Source organism: Lithobates pipiens, unplaced genomic scaffold (genome assembly GCF_037356315.1).
Source record: "Lithobates pipiens isolate NorthernLeopardFrog02 unplaced genomic scaffold, aLitPip1_a1.2 Scaffold_13, whole genome shotgun sequence".
NCBI classification, from domain to species: Eukaryota; Metazoa; Chordata; class Amphibia; order Anura; family Ranidae; genus Lithobates; species Lithobates pipiens.
Window position 1 is genome coordinate 496,821,031 of NW_027507718.1, and position 25,735 is coordinate 496,846,765.

The 25,735-nt window shown below is 42.1% G+C and overlaps 1 protein-coding gene across 2 annotated transcripts in view; it reads left to right on the forward strand.

Moving 5' to 3' along the window:
• The window catches only part of CTNNA2 (catenin alpha 2), an 877,929-nt gene that overhangs the window by 639,245 nt on the left and 212,949 nt on the right, over positions 1-25,735 (forward strand). For both annotated transcript variants that reach the window (XM_077478018.1, XM_077478019.1), the window contains exons 8-9: positions 10,464-10,645; positions 15,867-15,972. In XM_077478018.1, the coding sequence (XP_077334144.1) occupies positions 10,464-10,645; positions 15,867-15,972 (288 nt within the window). The remainder of the gene's footprint in view (positions 1-10,463; positions 10,646-15,866; positions 15,973-25,735) is intronic.

Here is a 25,735-nt window from a genome sequence, read left to right on the forward strand (position 1 = left end):
GAATCAAAGTATTATTTATCAAGAACCGAGGGCATGAAAAAGACTTGATTTCCATCAGAACTTCTATTGCTTTGGTCTATTAATGCTGATGCATTAACAATATTTGCCCACACATTAATTATGATAGAAGTCAGTACAGCAAGATAATAATTCATCCCACTGACTGAATAAAAAAAAAAAAAAAATTTGTTGCTTCGTTAAAAGCATTTACTTCAAATGCATTTCGTAATGAGGCATAATTTGATCAACTTTCAAATCCTTCTATTTTGATCGTCTGCTTAGCGATAAGCCAGTGGTATGATTTGACAGTATTATGATGTTAGTCAATACACAAGTGGAATATGAAAGCTGGAAATTATACTCCAGATTGTATTTTAAAGAACATGACATGGCAGTTCAGAAGACCTGGTTTAAAAATAAAATGAGGTTTTGTACTGACTGCTTTATACAACAAGATACACTATATTACCAAAAGTATTGGGACACCTGCCTTTACACGCACATGAACTTCAATGGAATCCCATTCTTAACCCGTAGGTTTCACTATTGAGTTGGCCCACCCTGTGCAGCTATAACAGCATCAACTCTTCTGGGAAGGCCGTCCACAAGGTTTAGGAGTGTGTCTATGGGAATGTTTGACCATTCTTCCAGAAGAGCATTTGTGAGGTCAGGCACTCATGTGGGCTAGAAGGCCTGGCTCCTACTCTCCGCTAATTCATTCCAAAGATGTTCTATCGGGTTGAGGTCAGGACTCTGTGTAGGCCAGTCAAGTTCCTCCACCTCAAACTCACTCATTAACCCCCCTGACGGTATTCCCGAGTCTGACTCGGGGTGGATTTTTTATACCATGAGCGGTATCCCCGAGTCAGACTCGGGACTGCATCCCTGGATCCAGGAGGAGGTTTAGTTACCTTCTCCCTCGGATCCAGCGTTGTCTCCCCGCTGTACGAGCGAGCCGTGTCTCGCTCGATGCATTACATCGCCGATCTCCGTGCCCTGCGAGCGTTGCGACGCACGGGCACGGAGATCGGCGCCAAATTCAAAAAGTGAAACAAACAGTAAACATACAGTATAATGTAATCTTACAGATTACATTGCTGTATGTAAATATTTCACATCCCCGTTGTCCCTAGTGGTCTGCCCAGTGTCCTGCATGCAGTTTTATATAATAAAAACTGTTCTTTATGCCTGGAAACTGGAGATTGCCCATAGCAACCAAAACTGTCACTGTACATCAAAAATGATTTTAGACCAGCTAGAAAACAGCGATAATAAATTAGAATCACTCGCAGAATTGAGCGATAGCGATTTGTGGGGAGATTATATTATAATTTATGATTTAATTTTTCAAACTTTATCATACCCAGGATGTCTGCTAGACTCTGGTTTGGACAGATTTAAGAGAGTTATTCCTAAGAATTGCAGGACTACAATATAAAACGCCAAATTTTCATGCAAAATAATGGTACCGCTTTTAGCACCTAAAATCCGAAATAATCGTACCGCCAGGGAGGTTAATGTCATTTTGGACCTTGCTTTGTGCACTATTCCAAATCATTTGGTGGAGGTAGGGTTGTGGTGTGAGGTTGTTTTTCAGGAGTTGGGCTTGGCCCCTTAGTTCCAGTGAAGGGAACTCTTAAGGCATCAGCATACCAAGACATTTTGGATAATGTTGTGCTCCTAACTTTCTATGAACAGTTTGGGGATGGCCCCTTCCTGTTCCAACATGACTGTGCACCAGTGCTCAAAGCAAGGTCCGTAAAGACATGGATGAGTAAGTTTGGGGTCTTGACTGGTCTGGGCAGAGACCTGACCTTAACCCGATAGAACACCTTTAGGATCAATTCAAGCGGAGACTTGAGTCAGGCTTTCTAGTCCAATATCAATGTCTGACCTCACAAATGCACTTCTGGAAGAATGGTCAAACATTCCCATAGACACACTCCTAAACCTTGTGGACAGCCTTCCCAGAAGATTTGAAGCTGTTATAGCTGCAAAGGGTGGGCCAACTCAATATTGAACCCTATGAACGAAAACTGAGATGCAATTAAAGTTCAAGTGTGTGTGTGTAAAGGCAGGTATCCCAATACTTTTGACAATACAGTGCATGTTTCTCTGTGCAGACTTTGAAGCTGTGGTGGCCACAATGGAGATAAAGGTACTTGGTGTGCACCAAATGCTTTTTCCAACCTAGATATTACCATGTAAAATTAGCCATGGCTGCTGATGTCTGTACTGCTGCTGAATCACTATCTACAGACGCCTGGAAAAGACACCACCTACGCCACCCCCACCATGGTTCCCACTTGCAAGCTCAGATCTGGCATGGGGGTGTTACCGGAAAAAGAGTGAATGGAGACAAGTAAATAGCTGTTCAATTTTCCCCGCTAGCCTGTAAGACACTTGGATGATGGTCACGTCATTACCTGATTCAGGTGTCGCTTTTCCCAGCTGCTGAGGAAGAAGTAAATGGAGCATGGAATTTGTCCATAGACGACACCTGTCACCTGCCCCTGAATGGTCAAAGAGACAGGGTAATTCCCGCTATGCCCCGTATACACGATCGGATTTTCCATCGGAAAAAACTTGGATGGTTTTTCTGATGGAATTCCGCTCAAGCTTGCCTTGCATACACATAGTCACACATGGAACATTCGACTGTCAAGAAGGTGGTGACGTACAACACTATGACAAGCCGAGAAAATGAAGTTCAATGCTTCCAAGCATACGTCGAATTGTTTCTGAGCATGCATAGGAATTTTGCGCATCAGAATTTGTACAGAGGATCGAAATTTCCGATGGGAACTTTTTCCGACCGAAAAATACAGAACCTGCTCTCAATCTTTTGCTGGCGGGAATTCAGCCAGCAAAAGTCTGATGGAGCATACACACAGTCGCATTTTCCAACCAAAAGCTCTCATCAGTCTTTTGCTGGCTGAATTTCCGATTGTGTGTACACGGCATTAGAGTTACAAGTATACTAGGACATAATATAAATGAGATTAAATGTTTTATTTGCAACATAGACCTTCATGGTTTATCATGTAAATATACTAATTTTGAAGAAAGTGGAACTTTCCTTAAAATACGCACCTGCTAAGATTCAGCTTTCCAAAAAAAAAAAAAAAAAATTAATGAAGAGTATAACAACTGGTCATGGTTTCTGCTTCAAAGTATGTCAATGCGAGAAGAATGTACTGTTATCCATCAGCAAATCCAAAGGAAGTATATAAACCGCTCATAGACATTATTTATAGGCACCTATTTTTAGTAACTATACCCATTAAACATTCACCAATTATTCTTCTAAAGCAATAAACTTCAGTACAGGTCATATGGAAAATACGGGTCACCACTTATATTTTGCAAGGCAGTGAAGGATTATTTACAATGAGAAGTGGAAATTACATTGGCTAGACAAAGCAGCAGTTAAGAAAAATGTTACAGCTGGACTCTGGGTAAAATGTTTTAATTTGTTTTTATAATTCAGTTCCTACCTTTAACAAATACGGTCTTCTTTTTCCAATTAAATCTGCAGCCACTGATCACTTCTTTGTTGCCTGTAGCATTTCCAGGGCTCAGTGTCCCCTAATCTCCATTATGTATCTCCTGTATGTAGTGATGTGCCTACTTCTTTGTTTGGGTCACTGGTTGTGTGTTTCCATTGTAGTTTTTTTTTTCTAACAGTGGCAGTGGCATTGCCTTGCCAATCAGTATGCTGGGAGGACCCCAGCACTTCAAACTCCTGGTCTGTCATGTTTACTCTCACTGCCTAATTTAATTGACAGGCCAGGAGCTTTTCTGTCCTTCCCATGATGATATAACACCATAAATGACAGAATAGGAGACTACTTGTCTGTCCTGCCCATGATAAACTACTACCATGATTGACAGATCAGCAAGCTCCTAGTCTGTCCCACCCATGATGACATGGCACCAAGAATGACAGGTCAGGAGACTCCCTGTCTGTCCCACTCATGATGACATAACACCATGATTGACAGGCTAGGAGACGCCTTGTCTGTGGCACCCACTGTGACAAAACCCCATGACTGACAGGCTGGGGGACTCCTGGGCTGCGTCACCCATGATGACGTAACACCATAAATTACAGATTAAGAGACATAGAATGCATGAAGGTAAAAAAAAAACGGTACCTTTGCAAAAACTTTAAAACCCTTCTCTGATTTCTATCACAGTCTGTGTCAATGTTGGGAAGATTTTCCTCACTTCCTGTCACTGTGGTATTGCAAATGAGGGGATATCGCAAGAATAGTGAACATATCATGAAAACAAAACAGCAATTACATTTTTATTTTATTTTTAAATGAGAGTAGGGAAGGGTTCTTATTGTTCTTAGTGCTCTTAGAGATTCAGACCTCCTTTGCTGGTGGCACCATATTTGTCAGGGTGTCACTGAGACAGCAAGGGAGACTCACTCCATTCAAAATGAAAAAAGCGGAGTTGGTTTTTAATAATCTGGCTGTTGACCATCTTAGGCTCAATACCCCATGCCGTGAGAATGTTTATTACCATTCAAAGTGAGAACTAGGAATGGTCACGTCTGTGCTGAGACCCCACTGTCAAGTGACAGCTCCAGGTCTTCCCCCCCGTAATCAGCATCTTTCCCAACCATATGATCACCTTCCTTTCTCACACAGGGAGGGAAACTTTGACAGCTGTAACCAGCATGCTATAGCTGTCAAAGGGCAATATGGTGTTAGAAAAATAACTAAAATAAGTATATATATATATATATATATATATATATATATATATATATATATAAATTATACATAAAGTTGCGCTAAATATACGTGAAAATTGAAGTGAGAAACTCAATACAAATCACAAAGAAAATACAAATCAAAAAAACATCCTGTGTGAAGTTCAATCAAGAAAAAAAGGAGTCTTTGTAATCAGGGAATCTTAGTTCCAAAAAGAAGCCAACGAATAGGGAAATCAATACTTTTTACGAATTTAGTGCAATCTTCCTGGCTTTGCCACTATCACATCCAGATCTGAAAAAGGTTTGACTCTTACCGCAATGGGTGGACTCCAAACCAGCGGAGTCGTTAGCGTGAGCAGACAGCCCTCTGCAGGGTTCTTTTGCGTGTATTTCATTCCGGTGTACTACTGAGGTCATGGATAGATGCGGATCATTCAAAGGTAGCCAGCCTAGATCGAAAAGTTCCGGAAACCGTCGTACGTCCTACTTTTCCTCTCGGTCACCGTAGAGAAAGGCAAAGTGCCCGTCCGATCTCCCTGTATGCCTGGAGTTATCTAAAGCTCCCAGCGAATCGTCGGATGCCAAGGTTTTTCAGTGCGCAAACATCCTCCTGGGGCCCCAGGAGGATGTTTGCTTTAGGTAACTTTAGATAACGCCAGGCATACAGGGAGATCGGACGGGCACTTTGCCAGTCCCAACCACCAGTCTTCCTGTTTGTTTCAGTTAGATAGGGATGGAGGCAATTGATCTTACATGGTCACCGCCTCATTTAAAGTCCCAACGTTTTCTTTTTCTTCTACTATTCCATGTTGCCAGCACACAGCACAGACACTTCCCATCCTGGGCTGTTCTCACCTCGTGCTCCTCTCCATTCAGGAAATGGCACACAGCTTCTCCCCAGCCAATGGGAACAGAGGGGTGTGGACTGTGGAAGGCAAAGTAGAAGCCAAGTACTGGAGCGTGGCTGTGGGACCCTAGGGCAGATCAGAGATGGATTTTGTGATGGATATGATAATATGACAGGGAGGCTGAAGGGGCGCCTTGGAGCTAGGGCGCGATTGTGACCCCTGCAAACCCCTTATGCTACGCCCATGTTTATAGACTGTTTTCTGTTCTGGTTGAATGTTGTTATATATAGGTTATTGTTAGACTATATTCACTTAGAACTAAATGTTTTTGGGAGTTAGAAAATGTTACATTCAAAAAAGACAACTTCAGTATTAGAAAATAATATTTTGCACAAATGAAACACTTCTGCAATGGTTTAACCTTTGCTGATACACTTGCACGTTTGTTTTTTTGTTTTTTTTAACTAGACCCCTTAGGGTTGTTTTCCAGTTATACTGAAGCTGTTGAATTTGGTCTTGCCATTTAAACTTCAATGGCCTCTCTTGATGAAGGGAGGGTTTAAGGCATGACTAACTCAAACAACAAACATTTGAAGGGACTAGAACAAACAAGTAATATAAATAGTCTTGCTAGCCAAGTAATAGCAAAACAACAGAACAGTTACCCTTTGTTTCCCAAGATGTCCAGTTGTGATTAGAGACATGTACTTTCTTCATTAGCCAGATTCAATAAATAGCAACTGAAAACTATACTATGTCTGCCCATTTTAATGAGATGTCAGGAGGATTAAACTTTTTGCAGTGGGCTTGAAAAGTTGCAAATACATAGAATCAATCACATGGATATGTACAAACACCTGATAATATGTTAGGAAGTTAAAGCATATTTAACCCCAAAAGGAAAAAATTTATTGCAGCTTACCAATTCTTAGATACGTTGGCTGGATTTTTTTTTTCATTTTTAAATTGTTTTTATTGAAAAATATAACACTTGTACACAATTGGACAGTAACAAAATCCAGTATTTGGTTGAAACAAAAAGAACAATCAACATAAGAAACAAAGGCATGAGAAATACACCTCTAAGTGGCTCAGCTGATGGCTCCTCTCTTACCACCTCTCACACCCCGAATGTGAGCGTGCTGTGCAAGGTGTAGCCGGGGAGGTTGGCCCAGATCCGCAAGAAGAGGGCTGTGCATCTTTCCTACCAGGGAAATACAAAGTAGTGCGAGCCGTGTAATTTTATTCACCTGGGCCGGTGAAAGCTGGTGCAAGATAGCCTTTGGAGACTGTAATTGAGAGTGTGGAAGGCCCACTCTCTCTGTAACTCATTCAGTCCATCTTTCGGTAAAACCATAGATGAAATGGGGGGGAGAGGAGCCGGAAAATATATGGGAGAGAGGACTAGTGGGGGAGGTAAAGAGAAGAGGGAGGAACCTTCACAGAGAGCTGGAGGTAAGGTCTGGGTATTTGGCCTACCAGGAGATAGTAAGGAATCTTCTTTCCTAGGGATGTAGAGATACTCCGATGTGTTTAGCCCAGGGTTCCCAGGTGAGTTTGAATTTCTCTAACTCTCAAGATGGTGTTGGATATTTTTTTCCTGAGACATTATCCAAGAAATTTTTTGTTCGGTCAGGTGAAATGAGACTGATGGGGATTTCCACGCTCGAGCTATCATTGTTTTGGCCCCCAGGAAAATGAAGTGGATTAGAGCCTGGGTTCATTTTGGTACTCCTGGGAATCGTCTATTGAGGAGCGCAATGGCGGGGTCTTGTTTCACCGCAAATCTAGTGGATTTGCGGATTAGATTATTTTTTTTTTTTTTTTACGATTCTCTTGTTTAACCTCCCTGGCGCTAATCCAGAGTGTGGCTCAGGGTTAAATTTCAGTACCATTAGCGGTAACCCCCCGAGCCACAGGGATTGCATTGCAGGATCCTGGTGAAGGTTACTTACCTTGTCCCCAGGATCATGTGATGTCCCCCCGCTGTATCTGTGGGCTCTGTCCTCCGCCCGATGCCTCTGTGTGCCGGGCTCCATTCCCTGCGAGCGTCACAACGCACGGGGGCAGATCCCGGCGGCAAATTCAAAAAGTACAACATTCATAATGCATACAGTACACTGTAATTTTACAGATTACATTACTGTATGAAATCATTTCACATCCCTTTTGTCTCTAGTGGTTTTTCCAGTGCCCTGCATACAGTTTTATATTATATATTGTTTTTTCTGCCTGGAAACTTGAGATTGTCCATGGCAACCAAAAAGCCTTTACATCAAAAGTGGTTTTAGAAAACAGCGATAGTAAATTAGAACACTTGCAGAATTGAGCGCTAGTGAATCACAGGGAAATAAATATTATTATTATATTATTTTTTATAATTATTTATAGTTATTTATTGTATTAAAGTTTATGATTTCATGTTTCAAACTTTATCATACCAGAGATGTCTACTAGACTCTTTTTTGGACAGATTTAAGCGTGTTATTACTAAGAATTACAGGTCTATAATATAAAATGCCAAATTTCTATGCAAAACAATTATACCACTTTGAGTCGCAAAAATCTGACATAATCATACCGCCAGGGTGGCTGCAGGGTAACTCCACTTTCCTGGGGAAAAAAAATATCAAATAAAAATAAACTAAAAAAAAATATATATATATATATATATATATATATATATATATATATATATATATATATATATATATATATATATATATAGATATATATATAGATATACATATATAAATATAAATATAAATATAAATATATATATATATATATATATATATATATATATATATATATATATATATATATATATATATATATATATATATATATATATATATATACATATACACATATACATATACACAAGGTCCCCAGTCACTGCACGCCGACTCGAGGACCATACCACTCTGCACCTTCCCACACTGATACCCATCTCCCAATGCCAGTTAAACCTCGGTTAACTGGCATCAACTGAGAATCCCATATATGGGATAACATCCCATTATTGTTCCCCATTTATGCTATATTGGTCTTACTTTCGAATGCCTCCAAAGATCCCCAACCGATACCCCTTACTCCAATAACCGACATACATAAGTCAAACCAAATTATTAGGGTAGGAGGGTGGGGGCTCCTTCTTCCTCCAGTAACCTCTGACTGATCACTCGAACCAGGCCCCTCCTACCCCCAGGAATAAACTTCCTAAGGCCCCCCCCCCCTACCCTGGGCAGCTACACTCCCCCAAATTGAACCCCTATGAATGCTGTTTTGCCCTGCTACCCTGTCATGCCAGCCCTACGCCTAAGCCTGCGTCTTGCTGCAGGCTTCTCTTTCCATGTGCTCCTTGTTGCAAAGGCCAGTAAGGCCTGATTCACACCTATACAGGTTGCAGTTGGCATATTGCAGGTGCATTTTGCGTTTTCAATACACATTTTTAATCCATTAACATCTATGGGACCAAAGACCAGAAACTAATTCCTGGCCCATAAAATGCACAGCTGTGAACTGCATCCATAGGAACCAATTTTAAATGGAGTGTAGTGTGTTTCTGCAACTGAAAACGCACTAAAAAATGCATAGATATGAACCAGGCCTTATAGGTGAGGGCAGTGACTGTTTGTTTGTACTGTTGCAATACTGGTAAAAGGATGCACTGGACACCTTTGCTGCCATAGTGTTATGTGCTGGGTGTCCAGTGCACTCTTGTGCCTTTAAGAAGAGGTGGGCTCCCTCCATGCTCACCCACCTTCTGCCTATCCATTGTATGCAGGTGCCCCTACTATGGAGGCTCACAAAATTTAGAGTTAGGACTTCAGCTAATACTGAGGTGTTGTGAAGTGGCTCTGTAATGTACACATGCATTTGCAAAGTGTGCAGACTTAAAGTGGAGTTCCACCCAAAAATGGAACTTCCGCTTTAAGGGAAGGTGACCCCATAACATGACATATTTGGCATGTCGTTTTTTTTTGGGGGAGGAGTGGATACCCTCTTTTTATAGGATCCCAGCTCCCACTTGTTCCCAGTGCACCGTGGCACCGGAAGGGAGATCACCTCCCCCCCCCCCCCCTCGGCAATCATCTGGGACACCTCACAGGTGATTGCCCGGTTAGTCACGGCACCCGGCTTGCACATGCGCATTGGGTGCCCGGCTGTGAAGCCACAGCCGGGCACCCACAGTTGCAATGCCGGCGCCACAGAGAGGAGGGGGAGACAAGTGGGATTTCATTCCCCTGCATCGCTGGGCCCTGGAACAGGTAAGTGTCCGCTTATTAAAAGTTAGCAGCTGCAGTATTTGTAGCTGACTTTTATTTTTTTTTAAGCAGAACTCCGCTTTAACCCCTGTTTTTAATGCTTACTGTTAGACAAGATAATTTGGTTGGTTGCAGGCTGATCGGTTAGTTGAGCTGGAAATTTTCATTTTGTTTGACATGCGTCACCCTCTCATGTGCTCCTTGCTGTAAAGGCCAATTATAGGTGGGGGGCAGTGCCCATTTGTTTGTACTGGTGTGATAGAAGTAAACACAACCGGTTGGGTGGTGTTACGGCATAGCTTATCCATAGACCCCTGGGTATCATTTGTATATGTGTACCGTGTGTAGGGCAATCTTTGGCAGCATAGGATGCACAGGTATTTTATTCATGTTTATTGGGATGCAGTGGTTGCACAGACACATAGTAAAAATGAGTATGTTTGTGTCCTGGAGATTGATATATACAGTATTCAGATCTCTTTCCAATTGCACAGGTATACATAGAGTATCTGGTGAATTGCTGTCATTTTAAACCTTAAATTCATATTTGTAACTGGGTGATGCATGGTCACCATTCTACAAGCTAATGTTACACCTCATTGTTTGATCCAACAGGCAATCATGGCCCAACTCCCACAAGAAGAGAAAGCCAAAATCGCAGAGCAGGTGGAAATATTTCACCAAGAGAAGAGCAAGCTAGATGCTGAAGTAGCCAAGTGGGATGACAGTGGCAATGACATCATCGTATTGGCCAAACAGATGTGTATGATCATGATGGAGATGACAGATTTCACCAGGTAAGAACCATTCTACTCACAGAAAAAGAAAAGACAACATGAGTAGTATGAAGATCTGTATTTCATCAGGTTGATAAACTATTAACCCTGAATACACCACAATATACTGCTACTAACACATCACTTCTACCCCGACTACCATCAAAGCCACTTCCTCATCTTCTGCTTCTGCTACCACCACCTATACCCCTCTAGTTCCACCACACTAACAGCACTTCTACATTCTTTGCTTCTACTACTACTACTACCACCACCACCTATTCTACTACTGATACCATAACTAACACCACTTCTACAACCTCTGCTTCTACTACTACTACCACCTATTCTATTACTGATACCATCACTAACACCACTTCTACAACCTCTGCTTCTACTACTACTACCACCTATTCTATTATTGATACCATCACTAACACCACTTCTACAACCTTTGCTTCTTATTCTTTTACCACTACCTGCACTACTACTAGCAACACCACTAACACTACTTCTACAACCTTTGCTTCTGCTACTACTACCACTACCTATACTACTATTAGTAACAAAGCTAACACTACTTTTACAACCTCTATTTCTACTACTACTACCACCTGCATTACTAATAGTACTACCACTGGCACCACTTCTGCAACCTTTGCTTCTACTACTACCACCACCTATTTTACTACTGATGCCATCACTAATACCACTTCTACAACCTCTGCTTCTACTACTACTACCACCATCTATATTACTAATTGTACTACCACTAGCTCCACCTCTACAACCTATGCTTCTACTACTACTGCCATCAGTTGAAATACTAATAGTACTACCACTAACACCCCTTCTACAACCTTTGCTTCTACTTTTACCACTACCTACACTACTGCTAATAAAACCACTAACACTATTTCTACAACCTCTGCTTATACTACTACTACCACCAGGGAGAGGAGAGGGGGGTTGCATGCATGTGGTCAATGGTGCCTCCACGAGGAGCTGTCAGCTGTATTTCACAATGCCCGCAGCAGTCCTCCCAGCTAGAACCTGAGGTTGGGCATGGAGAGGTCAGTCAGGGCCGTTTTTAAGGCAGGGCAAAAGGGGCAGCTGCCCTGGGCCCTGTCATTGTTGTGGGGCCCAAAGCAGCTGCCTCATACTTGCCAACTATCCAGGTTTAAATTCCCTCATCCCTTGAGGTTTTAGTCCTGTACTGTGTCCTGATATCTCAGTGTGAAGTGCTGCTACTAATGCTACCCAGCTCTGCCCTATAGTTGTGTACAGATGACTCACCTGCAGACCCTGTGTTTACATGTAAATTACTGTCATTCATATGTAAATAGCAGCGGCATTGATATGTATGCCATGCCCCCCTGAGGTCATATCCACAGTAATCTCTAGCAACTAATCAACAAGCAGAAATCATGTGCTGTAACCTCTAGTAACTAGTTAGTGAGCCATAATGTGTGCTGTAACCTCTAGCAACTAATCAGTGAGTGGTAATACACTAACCTCTGGCAACCAATCACAATAGTTGCCTGATCTAAATCAGTAAACTGATTTTGAGTCTAACTGCTAATTATTGTATGTCTCAGAGCAGGTGGAGAGCTAAACTGCATGGGGGGCCCCCAAGAAAAGTTTTGCCCAGGGTTCAATCAATATTAAAGACGGCCCTGAGGTCAGTGGTAAGGGAGATTGGTGGTGTGAGCTGCCAAGCCAGAGATTACAGTACCTGTTAAAACCACAGAAGAACTCTGTGTTCTTCAGAGCTGGTATCTTCTAATGAGGCTGGAAATCAGAAGACCGTGTCCCATTGCAAAACCAAAAGGGAGTCATTAGGAGAAGCTTACTGTATTGTTAGGATTTACATGCACTTCAAAAATAATAAAAAAATCTGATGCTAGATCCTCTTTAATGATAAAAATATTTTAAAAATATCTGCTCATACCACGTTTACTAGCCACGCTCCCGTGGGGACAATCTCTAATTCTGTATCTGCTGCCTTTATTTAAAATACCTTGCTCTTACTGTAAATGGCTTCTTTGTTTATGAAAGGTCTTATGTTGTTCCCAGCACAGGAACGCCTTTGGCTACTTTTTCAATCAACAAATAGATATATTAGCATTGTTATTACTTATTTACCTATCAACGAGGTCTCTTCAAACCGTTGTCCCTCTGGCTCATGACATCATTCTGAAGCTCATAGTGCAGTATAGGGAAGAATTCCTAGCAGAATATTAGGAATAAAAGCAGTAAAATAAGCCGTTTCATATTTTACAATAAGCGTAAGCTGTCGTCTTGTACCTTTTTCTACATCTAAATGCTATTTTTTTTCTGTGTTAAATTAAGCCGGATAGGTTAGAACCCTTATCAGGTTTTCATTGTTTGTCTCTGGTAACTCTGGTCACTAGAGCATAGCTCCCAACTGTCCCTGATTTCGAGGGACTGTCCCTGATTTGGAGCAAAGTCCCTCTGTCTCTCTTTCCTCCTCATTTGTCTCTCATTTTGGTCTGATCCATATAGTTGTATACAGGAGCGGACTGATCATTTGGCAACTCGGGCACTGCCTGAGGGCCCCGGGCCACTAGGGGGCCCCATCAGGGTTGCCAGCCTCAGTAAAACCAGGTACAGTATGTAAAAATGTGTGTTTTTTTTTTACATCTTTGTCTGAAATGTCCCTTACCGACATCCTTTTGGTCTAAAAATCCTGAGATTATAGCTGCCCCACCTCTCCAGTACCTTCTCAGCCAATAGAAACATGTCTGCGTATACTGTGTGTACATGTCTGTGTATACTGTGTGATTATATACTGTGTGTGTATACTGTGTGGCCCCATAATCTCTGATTGCCTGGGGGGCCCATAATCTGTTGCCCGGGGGGCCACATAAGTTGTCAGGCCACCCCTGGTTGTATATAAAATGCACTTTTTATCTTTCAAAAAGTGATTCCCAGTTCTAAACATTTCATCCAAATTCTAATTGCTGCATTTGTAAATTTTAAGAGCTAATATAAAGGAATAGTAGTGTTAAAAAATGGCCTTGTGGATTTAATTAACCTTTTTTTTGTTAATTCTCCTTTAAGGGTGTATGACGGGGGGGGGGGGGGGGGGCGTGTCCTATGCCTACATGCATTTGCCAGTAGGTGTCCCTCATTCCCATCTCAAAATGTTGGGAGGTATGCTGGAGCTGGAAGGGAAGTCAAATCTAAAAATTTGAACAAGGAATAGGGTGCTTCTGCCTGGTGGGTTTGTCTTGTATGCAGTGGTGGCCACTCCATTTTGGGCCTAATCCATGTGCCTGGCCCCTAATCTACTTGCAGGGTGCCGGAAACATGGATTTCAATGGGGTTCTTTTTTTTTTTTTTGAAGCACATGATTAGAGCCTGAGGCTCTAATTGGCCTAAAAATTGGTGGGCTGGGGGCGCAGTGCACTGTGCCCCGAGCCCACCCAGGTGTCTGACAATAGCAAATTAATATTCCCTATTGACTTCCTGCTTCTTTTCCTGGCCAATCAGGAAGGGGGTTATAACACCTGATTGGCCGAGAGGAGAAGCGACCATATTGGCCAGGAGCAGAAGCAGGGGGGAAGCCCCTGAGGAGAAGACACAGGAAGAAGCAGCCGAAGTTGCCCACAACCTGCATGGTGTAGAGTGACTGTGGGGCTGGTGGGTGGACAGGCGAGCGACAGAGGGGGGCTGGGAGGTTTGTTTGCCAAGTGACGGGGGGTGGGGGGTTTAAAGGATTGTTCAACCGACTTAACGGGGGTGGGGTGGTGTGCTTGCTGCCCCCCTCAAAAGTGGAGCATCAGCTGCCACTGCTTGGATAGAGTCCTAGGCCAAAGGGTTTTACATAAAGCTGAAACTAGCACTAGGGCCGCTAGGGACATTAAATAGTCTGTAAGTCAAAGGAGCAGGAGAATAGCAACACAATTTTTTTTCAAATGTGTCGTTAGGAAAGCATGCAAGAAAGCATGAAGGATTACATAATGCTGGATTTATCTTTCATTCCAAGACTGGGAACAGATGCCTTCTAGTCTTTGCTCTACAAGGTACAATGCTTACTTACAGTAGAAATATAGCCACATTTCTTTTTTTTTGAGTTATAACCCCTGTAAGGTGTATTTTTGCCCACTTTGTCCCATTGGGGAGATTTACCTTCACTTCCTGTCCCAAAGCCAAAACAGTGAGAAGAAATCCCTGGAAATTAAGAGAATCCCTTAGGGACCCCCAGGTCAATAGAACTAGTGTATCCATTGGAAGATTTCCCCTTTATCACTTTTCTGGGGACACCCCAAAATTTGAGATTTTGTATTACCGTACTTTCACTTGCAATAATAACGGTAAACAGGACATATAGAGACAAGGAATCTTCCTAACAAGGACACAGACAGCAATAAAAAAATCCTCTAAAAAAAGGATCCTTCTAATCCTCCTGCACTCTGCCCAAAACTTAAAAAAAAAAAAAAGTTTTACCTTTAGTTATACTTTAACATTTTATTTTTTTCAGGTTTACAACCACTTTAACAGAGCCCCAGAGAGCATCAAAAATCTGACCTTCCAAAACTGACATAGTTTGACTGGACATCCACTTTAATAGGACATTGATGCATAAAATAAATGGATTTATCTCACATAATGTATATTTCTATATAAAAAAAAAAGTAGATTCCCTTCAGTTTAAACCACTAGTTTTGTTCCTCATTAATAAGATGTACCCTACAAGGCCAAAATTCCTCTTCAAACAGCAATTTCCATTAAAACGGCTCATTGAACAATGGAGGCAAACAGGTATAAGCTTTTTACGACATGGCGAAATTGATTGATGGATAGATGCACATATTGCACAAATCCTGATTGGATGGCGGCCGGTGATGGAGAGGACATTTGCCAACACGCCTTTGCGCTCACTGGACCAAGCAGTCTCTAAAAGTGACTCGGTCCTCTCCAACTTTTGTATTCAGCAGGCCCGTCTCCTTAATGAGCACTTAAAAATGTACATACTATTAAATATAATTCATGAGCTGGAACAAGCCATCAAAGTAAATTGCCGGTGAGGAAATTCAGATAAGAGCGGAAGCTGGCAGGTTTCCTCCTTTCTCCAGCGTGCCATTAAGAGGTGAACTCACAGTAAATTACCAATCATTTATACAACGGTGAGAAGGGGCGATCGATGAATAAGGTAGTTCGGATCAGGTGCTTATTTTAGTCCTGAATTGCAATTAGACTGTTTTCTTTTTTGCAGAGGGAAAGGTCCACTAAAGAACACATCCGATGTGATTAACGCTGCCAAGAAGATTGCCGAAGCCGGCTCCAGGATGGACAAGTTGGCACGTGCCGTTGCTGATCAGGTGAGACGCGGGGGGCAATTGAGCAAACGCTGCCTAGTTAAAAAAAAAAAAAAGTCTCAAAAAAGAATTGTCTGGCTTGTACGACATTTTAACCAATCAGATTCAAACCTTAACTGGATTTTGACTGTTAGAGGCTAAAGATTTGGTTGTATTGGCAATTCTTGATATTTCAGTTTAATTTATAAATTTAATTAAATTACATTTTTTTTTTTAAGTCTACAAACTGATGTTTTATATATTTGCTTTATTATATTATAACATATGTATTTATTTATACTATTTATAAATGTATAATATTTATACATTTATATTATAATATTATAATATATATTATAATAAATATATTTATATAATACTTCGTTTTATTTTTTTATATTTATATATAGTATTGCCAATATGTTTGTTGGCAGCCTGGCTTATTCAAACCCATCTTTGCTAATAAAGAGGTAGGATGTTTTTTTCCTCCTCTGATATTTTCAGCTGTGTGTATTCTCTTATCTCTCCTGTTTTTTTCAAAGCAGAGCTGTTTATTGGAGCAGCGGAATACAAGTGCTATGGTTTGAGACTTACCACATGCTGATGGCAAGTGATGTTGTATATATGAAATAGCAATATACTGATTATTAATTCATATTTACCCAACTGAAAGTAATTTCCTATTTAAAGCAGAACTAAACCCTCTCAATCAACATTAAAGTAGAACTACAGGCAAAACCTCTTTTTTTTTTTTTTTTTTTTGAGCAAGGGCGGGTTATATAAAAAAAAAATTGCCATCTGTGTCCCATTGGGGAGATTTGCCTTGACTTCCTGTGCCACAGCCAAACAGGAAATGAGAGGAAATCCCTGCAAATAAGGGAATTCTCTGGGGACCCCCAGGTCACCAGAAATCGAATCCCCATTGGAAGATTTTCTCTCTATTAGTGTTTGGGGACAAACCAAATTTTGGGATTTTCTTTTACTTCCACTTTCAATGATAACAGTAAACAGGACAAATATAGAAGGGGAATGCTTCTCCACTTTATCCAAAACTAAAAAAAAAGTTTTGCCTTTAGTTACACTTGAAAGAGGAAGTAAACCCCACCAAAAAAATTCTAATTTTCAAATGTTTGTATAATAATTAATATCAGCATTCATAATATCTATAAATCTTCCAAAAACGAGCGTTAGAATTACCTTTTTGAGAAGTTTTATAAAGCACTGTCTTCCGGGTATCGCCCGCACCATTTTTACTGCTGATTTTAGAATCCTTTGCGGACGTCATTTCCACCCTTAGTTTGACTCTCTCACGAAATCTCGCGCATGCGCCGTAGCGTCGTAATCAAGCCTCGATCACAAGGGGGAGTATCAGGAAGAGCAGGCTGATATCTACATCGCGAGACTTCTCCTCTGTGTCGTTCTGAGGAGAATCTCACATACATTCCAATTCTGACAAGCAGGAAAAACACACGCGGCATAGGATACATGCCGCGCTTGAAAGTCATGGACTATAAAACAGCGATTTTTATGAAAAGTAAACAAGTAAGTGCACTTTCTCAGGCAGTGATCAGCTGCCTGAGAAAAGTATTATCTGACAAGCTAAAGATGTATCTGAGGGTTTACAACCACTTTAACCATGTTTATTCCTTATGCTGCTTCCATTAGTAAATAGATAGGAAGGGATATTATAGTTACTCATTTTATTTATGTATTGTTTTAACATTTCTCAGTTGCTTTCTGATTTATGGCCTAGGCCAAAATGATGTCATACATCCCAGGAGTCCTCACGGGACTTTTTTTATTTCTTTCATCTGGAAGAGGGGAGGAGGGGCTTTCTCGGCCACCCGCGATCGCAGGAAAGAGAGCCAGAATGGGGGCCTGTCAATGTAGACAGGGGAGTAGAGAGAGATCTGCTGTTCCTAGTGATCAGGAACAGTGATCTCTCTCCTCCTCCAGTCAGTACACTCCCCCCCCCCCACAGTTAGAAACACCTCCCAGGGAACACTTAACCCCTTGACCGGCCCCTAGTGTTAACCCCTTCCATGCCAGTGACATTTACACAGTAATCAGTGCATTTTTATAGCACTGATCACTGTATACATCTCACTGGTCCCAAAAAAGTGTCAAAAGAGTCCGATCTGTCCACCGCAATGTCGCTGTCCTGCTAAAAAGAGGAAAGAAGGAAAACATGCATCAATCTGTAAGCGATGGCTTTCCAACCACAGGACCATTGGGAGTAGTACGTGGCTGGGAGGAGGAAGTTCCACATGCTGTCATCCTGAATGACCCTGAGGACTCTGTTTCTCAAGCCTCAGCAAATTTGAGGTGCATGGGCAACCTCATGCTTCAAAGCCTGCGAAATGACCCAAGAATACGTGGCATAAAGTAGAAGGATGATTATTGGTCGGCAACCCTCCTTGACCACTGTTATAAGGCTAAGGTCTCAGAACTCATCCCGTCCCCACAGAGAGTGCAGAAGATAAAATCTCTTGAGGACACGTTAGCCAGTTCATCCCAATGGGAAATACATTTAAAAGCGATAATAAAAGTCCTGGGTGGCTTAACGCCAACGTAAAAATGCATATAAAAGCAAAGGAGAAGGCTTTCAAAAAATACAAGGCTGAGGGATCATCCTCAGCATTCCAACTTTACAAAGTATACAATAAGAAATGTAAGGGTGAAATCAGGGCGGCTAAGATAAAACAGGAAAGGTACATAGCGGAGGAGAGTAAAAAAATCCCAATAAATTCTTTAAGTATATAAATAGTAAAAGAGGGAGGACAGAACATATTGGCCTTATAAAGAATGTTGAAGGGAATCTGTATACAAAGGATGGGGAGATGGCGAAGGTATTGAATTTGTTTTTCTCCTCAGTCTTCACGAGGGAATCGGGGGACTTCAGTAACCAAAACTTTAAGGTTTATCCTCATGACAAGTCACAGGAAGCGCCATCATGGTTCACAGAGGACAGAATTAGAATTAGACTTGAAAAACTTAACATTAATAAGTCACCGGGACCAGATGGCTTGCACCCAAGGGTACTTAAGGAACTCAGTCAAGTAATTGCCAGACCATTGTTCCTAATTTTTACAAACAGTCTACTGACTGGAATGGTACCAGCTGACTGGAGAAAAGCCAATGTAGTACCAATATTTAAAAAAGGACCAAGATATATCCCTGGGAACTACAGGCCAGTTAGCTTAACTCAATAGTTTTTAAGCTCTTGGAGGGGATGATAAGGGACTGTATTTTTTTTTGTTTAATTTATGTTTATTGAAAAAGAAGAAAACGAAGAAACAATAACAGGAAGCTTGGCACATACAATATACAGCGCAAAGTAAGACAAGAGCTGCAGATGTTATAGTGCAAGGCATAGTACACCAAGGTGCTAGCAAATCGAAAGTAAATATCCGTTTATGTTCTAAGCCCACCAACTTAACAAGAAGAGCAGTTACCAACCAATAATTGGGGCTGCAACTGCAAGACTGCAAAGTCTCTTGGTGCGTCAATCAAATAACATTGTACCAAGCTAATAGAAAGGAAGCGGGGGGGGGGGGGGAGAGTGGAAAGGAAAGATAGAGAGAAGAAGGTCAAGAACCAGAAAGGGTAGGGGAGGAAGGGGAAGAGAGAGTAAGGGTCTGCCTCGGCCCTATCCCCGCCAGAGAGACGGGACACCTGATAGTACAATAACTTATCCATCTTGTGACATCATGTCCGTATACCCTGATGTACACTTGAAGGCTAACCAGCAGGACCAAATCTTTTTTCCCAGGTCTGATTTATTCTGTAGGGAGTAGGTAAGATCCTCCAAATAATATATGCGATCTACCTCCATCAACCACTGACGTAAAGAAGGAGTCGTGGGTTGCTTCCACCTACGTGGAATAAGTGCCTTTGCAGCATTAAGCAAATGTGGAGTCAAAGATTTTTTATAGGATCCTGCTGGGGAGCCTGTGCAATGGAAAAGTATGACCCATGGGTCATTGGGTAACTCATAACCCAAAATGACTTTCATCCAATGTAGAATAGTTAGCCAGTATGGCCGTATGAGTGGGCAGAACCACCAGATATGGGCATGTGTGGCACGTTCCCTACAGCCCCTCCAACAAAGAGGCAATGTCTGAGGGAACAACTTATGTAGGACAGCTGGGGTATAGTGCCATCTTGTTAACAATTTATAGTTCACTTCTGCCGTTTGGGAGGCCGTGGATGTTAGATGAGCCATCGATAATATAGTAGATTTTTGTGCCTCCGAAACCTTTCTCCCAATTAGACAAAAAGGAGGGGAAGCCCTTAGACCCCATTCACACCTGAGCGTTTCGTAGCCCTACGCCTGAAGCTACAAAACGCTGGAGGGGAAAAATACATTATTCTCAATAGAGATGGTTCACATCTCCACTCCAAGTCGCCTGAAGCCCTACGCCTGAAGCTCAAACAAGTTCCGGACCCTTTTTTGTGCGAATCGGGCTGATTTGGGCGTTTTCATTCCCATAGAAACTAATGGAAACGCTCGATTCGAGCGTTTAGCGCGACAACGAGCGTTTCTATGGGCGTTTTGACGCTGTATCTGCAATGCTTAACATTGGTGACCTTTTGCCCTGCACAAATTCGCGACAAAATGCGGCAAAAAATGCCGCGAATCGTGGTAAAAACGCAGCGGATCGCGGTAAAAAACGCCGCAAAAAACGCTTGAAAAAGCTACGCTCAGGTGTGAATGCAGCCTAAATCAACAAAAGCTGTAAAGCGTGGTAAAAAAAAGATAAAGGCCTCTCCACCGGCTGGTCTTCCGTGAAAGCCGATTCAATCGATGTTAAATCAGCCAGGGAGCGCAATGGTTTCGGCAGGGAGTGTACAAAGGCAGCCAGTTGATGGTAGGTCCAGTGATCCATGGGCGTTGCCCGTGAGGGAGGAATTAGTTGAGATAGAGGCACAATGCCATCCAGGTTGGCGACGTGGTGTAGCAGGGGTGTATTACCCAGGTTCCAGGAATGAATTCTGGGGTCAATGTTTCCTGGTGGGAAGTAATTATGACCCGTCAGAGGCATAATTGGAGAGTGATATAACCACTTGTGTTGTTTACATATCGAGTCCCAGAACCGTAGAGTAGAGTAGGTGAGAGGAGAGGAGCTAGGTGCTAACGACCTATGTTTCCTGGGGATCCATACTTGGGTGTAGAGGTCCGTGCCACTGAGCGCCAATTCAAGGGCAACCCATAGTTTAGAATGTTTGTGATATTTCCAGTCCGATATCCTGTTGAAAACAACGGCTAAAAAGTACAGTTTTACGTTAGGTAAAGCCAGGCCCCCCAGCCGTTTAGGTCTGGCTAGAAGGGCTCGGGACAGTCTCGGATGCTTTCTTTTCTAAATATATCTGCAGATCAGTGAATCTATGAGCGTGAAAAAACTAGCTGGAATACCCACTGGGATCATCTGGAGTAAAAACAGAATCCGGGGTAGGATATTCATTTTAATCACACTCATTTTCCCCAACCACGAATGTGCGACTTGGGACCATCTTTGTAAGTCCATTCGAATTGCATTAAGAAGGGGTATATAGTTAATGCAAAATAGAGTCTGGGGTTTAGGTGTGAGGTAGATGCCTAAATATTTCATTTTGTGTTTTTGCCAGCTAAAAGGGAAGGAATCTCTAAGACGAACCACAGTTTCCCCGGGGATAGAGACGTTAAGAATCTCCGATTTGGACATGTTAATTTTAAAATTAGATATGAGACCGAATTGTGAGAAGGCAGACAGCAGATTGGGAAGGGAAATCAGGGTTTGTTGTATGTAGAACAGAATATCATCCGCATAAGCAGCGTATTTATGTTCTCGATCACCAACAGTGATCCCATGGATGTTTGGATTGTGTCTAATTGTAGAGAGGAAGGGTTCCAGGGATAGAGCGAATAAAATCGGTGAGAGGGGGCAGCCCTGACGTGTACCATTATAGAGTGTAAATGATTCACTTAGGGTACCATTAACATGAATTTGAGCTGTAGGGGAATGGTATAGTGCTGAAATGTGAGATAGAAAGGTTTGGCTGATTCCCAAGTGAGACAGGGTTGCCATGAGATACTCCCAGTCCACCCTGTCAAACGCGATAAGGGACTGTATACAAGATTTTAGTAATAAAAACGGTATCATCAGCAGTAATCAGCATGGATTCATGAAGAATCCTTCTTGCCAAACCGATCTATTAACATTCTATGAGGAGGTGAGCTGCCATCTATATAAAGGAAGGCCCGTAGATGTGGTGTATCTGGATTTTGCAAAGGAATTTGATACAGTTCCCATAAACGTTTACTGTACAAAATAAGGTCTGTTGGCATGGACCATAGGGTGAGTACATGGATTTAAAACTGGCTACAGGGGCGAGTTCAAAGGGTGGTAATAAATAGGGAGTACTCGGAATGGTCAAGGGTGTGTAGTGGGGTCCCCTAGGGTTCTGTGCTGGGACCAATCCTATTTAATTCATTCATAAATGACTTGGAGGATGGGGTGCACAGCTCAATCTCTGTATTTGTGGATGATACTAAGCTAAGCAGGGCAATAATTTATCTGCACAATGTGGAAACCTTGCAAGAAATCTGAAAAGATTAATGGGGTGGGCAACTACATAGCAAATGAAGTTTAATGTAGAAAAATGTAAAATAATGAATTTGGGTGGCAAAAATATGAATGCAATTTATACACTAGGAGGAGAACCTCTGGGGCAATCTAGGATGGAAAAGGACCTGGGGGTCCTAGTAGATGACAGGCTCAGCAATGGCATGCAATGCCAAGCTGCTGCTAACAAGGCAAACAGACTATGGGCATGCATTAAAAAGGGGATTAACTCCAGAGATAAAACAATAATTCTCCTGCTCTACAAGACTCTGGTCCGGCCACACCTAGAGTATGCTGTCCAGTTCTGGGCACCAGTCCTCAGTAAGGATGTACTGGAAATGGAGCGAGTACAAAGAAGGGCAACACAACGAATAAAGGGTCTGGTGAATATTAGTTATGAGGAAAGGTTACGAGCACTGAACTTATTCTCTCTGGAGGAGAGACACTTGAGAGGGGATATGATTTCAATTTACAAATACCGTAATGGTGGCTCCACATTAGGGATAAAACTATTCCGCAGAAGGGAGTTTAATAAGACACGTGGCCACTCATTAAAATTAGAAGAAAAGAGATTTAACCTTAAACTACGTAGAGGGTTCTTTACTGAAAGAGCGGCAAGGATGTGGAATTCCCTTCCACAGGCTGTGGTCTCAGCGGGGATCATCGATAGTTTCAAAAAACTATTAGATAAGCACCTGAATGGCCACAACATATAGAGATATAGAATGTAATACTGACATATAATCATACACATGGGTTGGACTTGATGGACTTGTGTTTTTTTTCAACCTCGCCTACTATGTAACTATAATGTGGTAACAGTTTGTACTGTGCTTTAAAATATAAAGGGAGACGGTACAATTGCAATACAATGCAAGACCAGAGAGTTTGGAGAGCTAGGCTTACATATGCTATGCTATGGATGAGTGCTTACAATCTAAAATTGAGGAGCAAGTGATAGAAAAGGTTATAAGAAAGTAAAAGTTTAGTTTTTAGGTGAATGCAGAATAGTCTTCCCTGAAGAGATGAGTTTTCAGGGATCCCTTAGTCAGAGTAGTAGATAGTCAGGCATATTGGGGTAGGGAGTTCCAAATGATGGGAAAGGCTCTGGAGAAGTCCTGGAGGTGAGCATAGGAAGAGGGGACAAATAAGCTAGAAGGTCCTGGAAGAAGCAAAGAGGATGGTTTGATTGATAAGTAGACATGTGCATTCATTTTTGTCCGAATGCATTTTCGTCTGAATTTCAGGTATTTTCGTTATTGTTTTAACAAACGATAACGAAAGTGCAGAATCCGAAAAACAAAAGATCCAACATAAATAATTGCTTTATTTTTGTTTTCGTTGTGACAACAGTTCGATATAGATAGGAGATTCGACATGACACTGACAATAACAATCTGTGTCTATCGAACCTGTGGTCAAATGCGCCTAACCTTACCTCTATTAGTCCAGGATTATTTTACATAGAGAGAAAAGATTTGACATAGAGTGAAAAGATTTGACGGAGAGAGAAAAGATTTGACAGAGAGAAAAGATTCGACATAGAGAGAAAAGATTCGACATAGAGAGAAAAGATTTGACGGAGAGAGAAAAGATTTGACAGAGAGAAAAGATTCGACATAGAGAGAAAAGATTCGACATAGAGAGAAAAGATTTGACGGAGAGAGAAAAGATTTGACAGAGAGAAAAGATTCGACAGAGAGAAAAGATTCGACATAGAGAGAAAAGATTTGACGGAGAGAGAAAAGATTTGACAGAGAGAAAAGATTCAACATAGAGAGAAAAGATTCGACATAGAGAGAAAAGATTTGACGGAGAGAAAAGATTTGACAGAGAGAAAAGATTTGACAGAGAGAGAAAAGATTACTGCTGGAATTGGGTGGGGGAAGTAAAATAAAAATAATGATGATGATGAATGTTATTGGCTGATTGTAACCAAAGAGGAGGAGCAGTAAAAAGCTAGAACTAAGTACACACGTACAGCCAACTTACTTTCACTTACAATTGCTAGCAGAGAGAGACACACACACTGAATCATTTCAGAAGACAGTCAATCTTAGTTGGTCCGTTTGTCAGAGAACCTAAATTATTTAGCAATTAATCATAAGCACAGCAGCAGAACAATAGTGAAGCAAGCTACAGTTCAACTTAACTTTTTCATAATGTAGCAGCTATAACCCTCAATGGGGTGGCCTTGACTTTTGAGCTTACCGGTTACCTCCGCTTGGCTTGTTCTTCCATGTCTAGGGGTTCCCAGTGTTAGTACCCAACAACCTTGGACGCTGACAACATAAAAGTCCTTTAGAAAGGTTTTTATTTGCAGGGGTAACATCCAACAAACACAGTCTCGTATGGTAACAGAGGGCAAGGGTGAAGAATCTCAGGCACCTTGAACTGCTAATCACTAGAAAGTCTCTAATACAACCCAGAGAGTAGCCACTCGCAGCTGGGCACTTCAACGCTGCACAAATCTCTAGTCAGAGATTATGGCAGTCAGCACATTAATCCAGAACTTGCAGAGTCTCTTACCTTGAACACGTTGCAGCCAAAAGTGAACAGGAACCTTTCCTCAGTACCTGGAACGTTCTCTGTCTCCTTGGCAGCACTGGAAAATGTGGATCCCTTAGCGTCCTTGACAACCCAGCAACCAGGCACTTCTTGGGATGCCAGCTTGTTGGCCCTCCTCTGAAGAGTCTTCCCCCGATCGCTTATATGAGCTGTGGTGCCCCTCCAAGCTGAGAGCACACCCGGACACCTTGAATCCTCCCTCAGTTACTGCGCCTCGGACCAGCCGGTTCCAAGACTCGGGAACAGATGGATCCTTACCCCAGATCATACGGGTCTAATGGGGCTAGTCAAACTGACCATGTTGCAGAGTGGCACACGCTCCCGTGACCGGAACCCCTCGCAGGGCTACCCCAGTCCAGCTTCAGGAACAGGCACCTCAGGCCTCACGAACCAACAACCCCCAACACGTGACTTCAGCCTCTTAAGTACCCTTCCCCAGACTCCTCAGCGGGGCCAGAGGCACCCACTGATTGGCTCTGAGGAAAGCTGATACCCAAAACGTCCACCCAGGCCTAGTTCTGGGCCTGTCATGTGCACCTAACTGTACACATGACCAGACAGAACCTTAACACAGCCCAGCCAAACTGAGGCCAAAGTTAAACCTGCACAATCAA